The 9,179-nt window shown below is 42.8% G+C and overlaps 1 protein-coding gene across 3 annotated transcripts in view; it reads right to left on the bottom strand.

The window, feature by feature from the left end:
* crim1 (cysteine rich transmembrane BMP regulator 1 (chordin-like)) overlaps positions 1 to 9,179 on the bottom strand; it is a 31,708-nt gene that overhangs the window by 2,236 nt on the left and 20,293 nt on the right. For 2 of the 3 annotated variants that reach the window (XM_010777113.1, XM_010777115.1), the window contains 6 exons: positions 7,002 to 7,123; positions 5,125 to 5,343; positions 3,548 to 3,763; positions 2,230 to 2,463; positions 1,376 to 1,498; positions 862 to 1,040 (listed from right to left, as the gene is read on the bottom strand). In XM_010777113.1, the coding sequence (XP_010775415.1) occupies positions 862 to 1,040; positions 1,376 to 1,498; positions 2,230 to 2,463; positions 3,548 to 3,763; positions 5,125 to 5,343; positions 7,002 to 7,123 (1,093 nt within the window). The remainder of the gene's footprint in view (positions 1 to 861; positions 1,041 to 1,375; positions 1,499 to 2,229; positions 2,464 to 3,547; positions 3,764 to 5,124; positions 5,344 to 7,001; positions 7,124 to 9,179) is intronic. The other variant, XM_010777114.1, reaches the window with a different exon arrangement.

Below are 9,179 nucleotides of genomic sequence, written 5' to 3'. Positions count from 1 at the left end.
CCCAACCTTTCAAAGCTGTTCTACTGCCAAAATACTACTTTTTTACACAGAATTTAACTTGTGAATTTCTGAGTTATTTCTTGAAAATGTACTAGTTTAAGTTTATAGAATTTCCATTTATTGACTCCATCATGGATGAATTTAATCTCTGTATAGTTTAAAAGGGGCCCTTTTAGTTTTTGGGGTTTACCCTTCCCTGTCGTGTGTAGTTTATAAAAGGTCTGCAGAGGTTAAAATCCCCAAATTCCCTCCAGAGGGAGTTTCTTTCCCCCCCACCTTTGTTTAACTCTGCGACATAGTGACATCACTACATTACACTCGCCTCTTCTATTGGCTAGCGCTTCAACACATTGTACGGGACATTTCTAAGCGAATGATCAATCACAACAGAGCTGGCCAGCTAACCAATCAGAGCACACTGGGCTCATGCAGTATTAGAAACACAAAGACCTTTTTGAACATTAAAGTATGTAAACACAGTAGAGTCACAAAATACACATTTTGAAACCTGAAAATAAGCATATCGGGGCCCCTTTAAACCTAGAATGACTCTCATACATCTCTTATACTCTCTGTGTCAGAAAATCGAAATTTGTCAAATTTCATGGTAGAGTCGTAGATTTTATGATGACATGACCGTGTTCCACTTTAAGGTACAGCGCGAGGGGAAAATACATTAATCCTAGATGTCATGACAGCTTTAGCACTAGTTGTAGCAGAAGCTGGAAGATCACAGGAAAACTCCCTGTGACCCATCCGCACATTAACAATGTTATTTAAACGAGGGAGCCTGTGTAATTTAGCACCATTTTAAGCCTTCAAAACAAGCCGATTTATGTGATCGACTGATAAACTTCTCACCTTCTTCGGTGCACTGTAGCAGGACATCTGCACCCACTTCTTTTTCTTGTTGATGAGTAACGCCACCACGAGGAAGATGATGATGGCGAGGAGGAGACCTGCAAGAATCCAGGCTGCTGATTGGTAGATGACAGCCATCTCTGTTTGGCTGGGGTAGTTCTCGCCCAAAACTGGCTCATCTGTGGGACAAATTACAAAATTGAAATTGGGAACAGATTATGTCTTTGGCTAAAATCCCTGCTCATTACCTAACAATGAAAAATGAACACTTGGTGTCTCATGTTTAGCCAATGTCCATTTGTCCCGAGTGTTTTATTTCAGCATCAAAGCACAATTATGAAATCTATAATTTACACTCATTTATCAAGGCATCTCAAACACCCTTTATTAACATAAATATGTGCAGGGAGAGTACAAACAATGGCACCAATAACTAGGATATGGTTACAACTACACAGTGTATCAAAAGGAATATACAGAGGAGGGAGTGTGGAGTTATCCAATGAGCAGGTACCTGTATAAGCAATGATGGGTGGCACAGTGACAGTGGTTATCCACACTCTACTCTCCACTGTAGTAGGGGTTGTTGTCTTCGGGCCATTGGTGGACAACATCACAGGAACTGACGTTGTAGCTTCTGTTAAGGAGTAAAACCATTAATAATATTGCCGCTAACATTCTAGACAAACATTTCCAACTGCGCGTGAGTGTATAAACTCCCCGGTGTCTCACTGATAAGCTGTGTTTATATGAATTGTCCCCTTAACTTCCACTGTACCTCTTTGTGGAGGCATTACGTAAAAAGCTCTGTTTTCCACCAGGGTGAATAACAAAAACAAAGGGCAGAGAAACGGCCACATCAGGCTGAACAATGGGAGCCTATGCCGAGGTTTTCCTCTATAGGAAAAGCTGACATGGAGCTTTGCCTTCCTGTGCCGCCACAGAGAGAGTGTCGCGGGCCGATTCAGCCGGGGACAGGAAACACGTGTGAATGTGCGGATGCCCGAGGAATGTTTTTGCTTGGAATGGACCGTGTGTGTATGTCACATGGAATGTTGTTGCGAATGATGGCGTTTGCCCATGCAGCGCCAGAGTGGCTGTGTCTAACGAACAAACACATACACATTCAGTCTGGAAACAGGCATTGCCTCAGTTACACCCTCTTTTTGACATGTAGCATTTTGAATTATAACTTTCCTAACAGCAGGCTGTGCCTTGTTAAAGTGGTACCACTTATTGTAAAAGAAAAGGCTGGTTGGAATTGCACAACATTTTAAGTTTGTGGAAGTCTTACATAAACTACCTTAAGAAATCAAAATTATGTTTATTTTTAGTGGGCTGAAACAAAGACTCTTTAATGAAACACACCTAAATACTCACCGAGACAGTGTGGGCAGCACTGGCCCTTGCGTAACACAGGCACCCTGCAGTTGGCAGCGGGACAGTGCTGAGAGAAACACTGAATGGTGCCGTTGTTGCAGGTGCAGCTGGTGCAGGCGTTGGCCTTCCAGGAGTCCCCGGCCAGCAGCACGTCTCCATCGCTGGTTATACAGTACTCCTGCTGGCTGGTGTTCACCGGCAGCAAGGGGCTCTGCGTCTCCTCTGAGGATGCACAAAAGCATAAATAGAGTTAATAATGACAATAGACAAAAGGCTAAAATGTCAAATATATGGCTGTGTCCTATGTAATGCTTAATGACCTAGCAGTGCAAAGTTATTGCCTCAGATTAGCTTGTGGAGAATCGCCATTTTCAGAGAAAGAAACCTAATTTTGTCTGAGTTATAAATAATTGCGCCTGGTTCTACATGGCTCCTGATTTATCCCAGACGTATAACATCTCAATCCACTAACAACATTGAGCTTTTAGGGCTGAGATAAGATGCTTTACTATACGTTAAACACAAACACAAGTGACTCCATATGTCAGATGTCAGTTCAGTCGGAGGCCTTATCCCCGCGGCCTTTGCACGACCAAAGACTTTAGTTAGCATGTGCACACTGCACTACTCTATTGTACACATACATCATAGGGCCTGTCAGTGAGATGTGTATTATTCCCACATTCCTGGTGACCAAGCCCATACATATATCAAAGGCTGGCCTCTGACAATCTGCTTTTGTGAAGGGGAGATGCAGCGATAAGGCGGGCCGGCATTCTCAAGGAGCAGCTCTCAGGCGCAGTCATGCATTGCTGATTTGTGGGCCTCATGCTTGGGAGTGCTTGGGATATGTTGATTCTAAGTCTATGAGAAGAGGCTTCAGTGTTTGGGTACTGTTGTAAATAAAATATGCGTGTGGTTTTTTGCGCTTTCGCCTTGACATTTTTGTCAAAGTGAATTCCCATAACCAGACAAATACCACAGATCTACTCAGAATAGTTGCATTCTTGCCCCTCCAGCTATAAGGGGAGTTAGATGAACCTCCGGTGTGGGCCACAGTCCACATGTGCTGCTGCCTGCCTGGAGGATCACTATGTAAACCCAACCAGTCCTGGCTAGTTTCTTTATGAGTCTGTGTGCTTGACATAAAACTGCCCCGACAAAGTGCAACATGCAAGACCTTCAAAAACCACATGCTGATAGCACATCCAAAACAGATTTTAAACTTCCCGTCCCACTACCCCAACTCGTGACTCCTGCTGAGTGTTATCTGAAATGACCCCCGTAGCTTTTTTTTTAATGTTACCTTCGCATATGTGGCAACAGGTGTCCTTGTTCCTGACCGGTGCCTGGCAGAGAGCCGGGGGACACACTTCAGTGTCGCACAGCACACGCCCCTTCCTGCAGGTGCATCGTGTGCACTCGTCCAGGTTCCACGTCTCCCCCTCCACATAAAACTCCCCCCCAGGTGCTCTGCACACCACCATGTCCATCCCTTCTGGCTGACCGCTGCCTGACTCATCTACAAAAAGGGAAGAAATAAAAGGAAGCGGTCACGTGTGTGCTATCAAATTCAAACATTAATTTAGGCCATTACAATAACTGCTGCAGGATGAAGTGAAGCAACCATCTTGAAAGAGAAAACGGAGTCATAGGTTACTGGAATAAAGATGCATGGGAGGCTGCTTTCCATTAAAAAAGAAGCCGTGGGCAATTTAGAGTGGTGTCCAAGCTGTGTTTTGACACTAGTTTAGTTGAAAACATCTTTCTGTCCAGCAGAGTAGCAGACATCTGTGAAGAGTTAGCCTGTTGTCCCCTGACTGCAAAGTGTGTGTAGCTTCTGAAAGTTGTAGACATTCTTTCACTCCTAAATATTTGAACAGCCAACTGAGTCACTCCTCCATAAATATCCTGCATGAGTTGGAGGGTTGTGGATAAAAAAAAAACGTGTGGGTGTGGATTAGTGTGCTTTCCATTCAGAGAGACAGACAGAGACTGTATGTTTGAGAGTTTAAGTGGCCAACAAGTCTAAAGCCTCAAAGATCCAAAGCTGTTAAATTAACTGTACACTGGGACTGTACACGGTTTGTGTGTGTTAATTACAATTATAATTAATTGGTTGTCTAAGTGAGTCCTAGAAATGTTAACAAATGTCACATATTATAAGTTGCTACATGTGGAGCCTTGATTCAGTGTATTGGTGATGCCTTTACAAAAATCAAAAATCAAACTACAAACAAACCACTGTCTTTGATAGAGAGTAGTTTCCAAATGAGGAAAAGATCATAAAAGATCCTTCCAGCTGATTAAAAACTTGGGTGTCATTTTAGTATTTTTGACCATCAATTACTGGTTTAAACAAAAACAGGGACTTGTTACAGACTTGTTAAAATGTTCCACAAATCTTCAAAAAAGTCTGAGTTTATTCCAAATTAATGTATTTGTATAGGCATGCAAACAAAAAGTCATAGTATTGTATGTTCTAAAAATATGAATCAAAGTAGTATGCCATAAAAATGAACAAAAAGTAATAGATAGAATGTAATACAGTTTCAGAAAAATATCCATTATAGTATGACATCATTCATAAAAATATCACAAAAGTCATAGTATACAATGAAACATTTCATTGAAAAAAGTCAGGCATAAAACATAATGAGAATAAATCTCATTGAACAGCATTCATTTCCTAGTCATTGAGTCAAAGGAAATGTCGGAAAAAAATGGTAGAATCAAAAACCCTTATAACCTAATTACCAACAGGAATAATGGCCAAAACCACAAATACGATTTACAGTTATAATATCCAGGAATAAACCTTTAAAACCAATATCATCTCTTAAAACTTGATAATGACTAAAGTAACATAGGAATGGCACATACCTTCACATGTAGGACAGCACTGGTCCGGCCTCACCACGGGACTAGAGCAGCTGGGCACGCTGCAGGATATGAGCACACACATCTCCCTCCCTGAGTGGCAGTAGCAGTCCCGACAGCCGTCGTGCCAGCCGTCCCCCTCCTCGTACCTGTTCCCATTGGAGGTGAGGCAATAACTGGGCATCGGGGCCAGGGCAGTGGTGCTTGGGAAGTGGCCACTTTCTAGGGACACAAACATGAAAAGCACAAAAACTTGTTGACTTGTGGAAAAGCTTTGCAAAATTACAGAAAGCTACATAGCCTGCTATGGCTCAGGGATCCTGTACATCTGCTGTGGACATTTCATTAAGTACATTTATGATTCACAGTAAAAAGAGCCAGTATTATTGTCTTAGGTCCAATTTCATTCATTCAGTGAGAGCTAAGTGGGTTTGGTTCCATAAACTGGAACCTTCACAAATCAAGGATATTTCATCTTTCTTTATTGTGTATTTATGTCCATATAACCAGCTTATAGAGCTTTATAAATATCCAACAATTTGTAACTGACAAAAAACGTAAAAGTTGTTGCTGAGGGACACATTGTTAGCCCTTGTAAAAAGGGCCTAGGTTGCCAGTACCTGGGCCCCAGCATGTGTTAAACTCTTAAAGTGTGTATGATTCCACTGAGATCAGGAACAAACACACTGAACCGTACAATGATGCAGAGTTCAAGCAGATGTTGTATTTCTTTCTCCTCTTCCATTTAAATCTTTAAAACAAACAAAAAAAATGTGGAAGTATATATTTGTGTTTCCTACCCCTGAATATTTCAACAGTCCACAGAGAACCTGATTCAAGAGTTTCAAACAGAAGGTAAACAGCAGTTTATCGGTCTGTGTACCACTGTGTTTGTGGAGCAATGCACTGATCACCTCCCCATACAGGTAGCCCACAAGTATATTTGAAGCGAAAATATTTATAATACAGCTAAACTGGAAAAATAAACACACCGCATAAATATCACCTCTGCTTTTAACTTAAGGGTTGGGGGAATCTAATTAGAGTTGCACACACAGCCCCCTGGATAAAAATAAACACCATAAGAACCAAAACAAGCAAACACAAAGTCTCCTCAGCAGAGCAGCAGAAGGTCACAGGAAATCAAAGCTGCAGCTTAGTGGCAGAAATTCAACTCTCCTATCTCCTTCCATCTGCTACCCTTTACACCGCTTACAGTTAAGACCTTGTGGTGGAACTGTAGCTGTGGATCAGGAGCCAACTCTTGATATATAACTCTTAAGAAATACCTATGATTAATGTATCAGGGATTATCAATCCTCCATTGATACATTGACTGTTTGTTTGACTTGTTGTGTACCTTTCATTTATGTATTTTGGGCTGAGACTAAAAAGGTTCATCCTCTGAGGAACATGAATATATCCAGAATGAGCTCAGGTGTAGTTAGAAATCGTTAATCATTATTAATATCCTCCTGGGTAAAACCAAAAACAACTTTCTTGGGTATCACGCAGTGTACTAGGAAAGGTTACTGACAATATAATGTACTACCTAGAACTGACTCACTTTAAATAATTGGGTGCAGAATTTAAATACCTAAGAGTGCATCTGAAAAACAAAGAGAAAGAGCCGATGTACTTAATTCCTTCAGCTTGGTTAAGTGAGTAGCAAACAGAGAACGGTTATAAGTGGACACTTTTCAAACTTCGATGACATGGCAAGGGCATATAACAAATTAACAGTTTCCTATCCGACTGTACAATAAAGTATATTCCATTTTACATAACAATGTGTGATGAAAACATCAGTGTCATTATCCCCACATTGTTATCACATTATTGATATCAAGGTATAAGGGGAAAGAGGTATTGTCACCTACCTTTACACATGCAGATGGAGCAGCCCTTCCTGTTATGGCGATATCCCTCACTGCAGTGCTTGTCACAGGTGAAGGGGGGACACTTGACACAGCGACACATCTCACAGCCATGCTTGTTCCTCCTGCGGAGCGATACACATACACACTATGAAGCAACCACATGGGAAAAACTCAATTACTGGAATAGCAGATCAGGAAGTAAACAATACCCCTCCCATGGAGCTATATCACGTTGCGACGGATATTTTCTAGATGAACAGAGGTCTGGTGTTGTGATTGATGAGTGAAACCCAGATGCTCAAGTCTGGTATAATCAACATCTGGACCCGCTTTGCCCTCGCTATATTAGCCGCCTTTGAAGAAGGCCAAATAAAAAGGCCGACATGTGACATCCCTGTTGTTTGCACATCATACCGACCCAGAGACTCTGGAAGGAGGAATCTAAAGCCAATTCAGATGCTTTCAATTCACCCTGCTGCCTTCCTTATTGCTCCAGAAGCCTTTGGCGGACACATAAGAGCAGCAGAGATAAGGGCTAATGCAGGCACGTTGATTGCTAAGTACAGAAAAAAGACAATAATAGAGGGCTATGGCCTTCTGAATGCACTGCCCCATTTGCTGCTGCAAAACTGCACACTTCCCAGCTGTTGGCTCATAAAGCATTCTCTTATCTTATCTAGAAGAGATGTCCTCACAAACAAACAAAGGGCTGTATGAAGTGCTGAGGCTGTAAGTAGGCTGTTTGGATCCAATGACCTGCCTAATGAAACATTGATGGGCTGCAGGTTGCTAAATTGTGAAAAACACAGATGAAAAAAGGAGCAGTATCTACACTTATCTCGCTCTATAGACACCCTCTTTATCTCACACTCTCAGCCTCACCCAGCTAGCATCCCTCTCTAGTGTCTGGGTAAGTGATGATACCCAGCAGTGGCCTCATTAGGCATGGTTAATGACTCTATTAATCTTCATATGCCAAGGCAGCAGAAAAAAAAGACCCCTCCAACCCACAGACGGTGCTGTGTCCCATGAAGAGCACGAGCATCTCCAGCTCTGCAAACACAGGAGCCTATCTTTGCTGAAGCAGCAATAACAGCCATTGAAACAACATTGGGAGGGCTCGGCCAGTGCCTCACTGTACAAATACAGAGACACAGAGTGCTGCGACCTTAGAGCGGGGCTTTGTTTAAAGATGGTGTGTGGAATGCCAAGCAGCGCTCTGGGCTCCAGGGGGATCGAGGGGCTTGGGGAGGCACCGGGGGCCCGGGGCCCTGGGACTGCTGGCTCGGCACAATTTCCAGTGTGCAGCAACTGTGATGGCCAGAATAATTAATTTCATGGCCTGTGAGGTCACAGCGATGATTTTGAGCAATGAAGGATTGAAAACTTTATTCGTAAAACGTGCCCTGAGAATGCCCTTCATCTGGAGCGTAAACAATGTTTAGCTCATTGTTACACTCAGTTTACATTCAGCCTGCTTTGGAGGCTTTCAGTTTGGGATATGTACATTACAGTACTCCTGGGATGTCATCAATAAAACAAGCATAAACACAGAGATCCTTTATGCCTTTTGTTTCTTTGTGGTGGCTGCATGCAGCGGTCCTGTGTGAGGAGACAGACCTTGATTGTAAGGCTGGCAAGCTCTCAGAGGATTTCAGACTTCTGAGGCAAGACCTAAACAGCTGCTTATGAAGGATAAAGCCAGGACATGCTCTTCTTTTCCCCACAGAGTCCCCCTCTCCCCTCCTCTGGTGTCCTGAGCAGACATATCAGGCTCATCTTGCGCCGTGGCTCCACAGAGCGTGGTTGAGATACCCGAAAGAATCCTAACTGTATACGTTTAATGAAGGCCGCTTTTGTCCTGATGCGTTTTTGATCGTTGTTTTGAGACAGAAAGATGATTTATGAATTGAGAGTGGTGCCTGGGGAATGACCGGCCCGGTAGAGAGAGCACTTCCAGATGTTCGATCTGGTTAAATGGGATTAGAACGAGAGAAGTTGCATGGGGCTGAGAGGGTGGCGAGGACCTCACAGTGAATTACTCGCACACAAAGACAGATTTAAAGACCTGGGAATGACCACCAATGTAGGCACTTTGATCTTCGATGCCAAACTACTTTTTATATTGGCCTGCTCTGCTGCCTTTTGCTTCTGGGCATCACTTAATAATACAAGAAT

Source organism: Notothenia coriiceps, unplaced genomic scaffold, assembly GCF_000735185.1.
Source record: "Notothenia coriiceps isolate Sejong01 unplaced genomic scaffold, NC01 NC01_scaffold00017851, whole genome shotgun sequence".
NCBI classification, from domain to species: Eukaryota; Metazoa; Chordata; class Actinopteri; order Perciformes; family Nototheniidae; genus Notothenia; species Notothenia coriiceps.
Note: the sequence above shows the minus strand (reverse complement) of the source record. Positions and strands in the feature narration are given on the sequence as shown.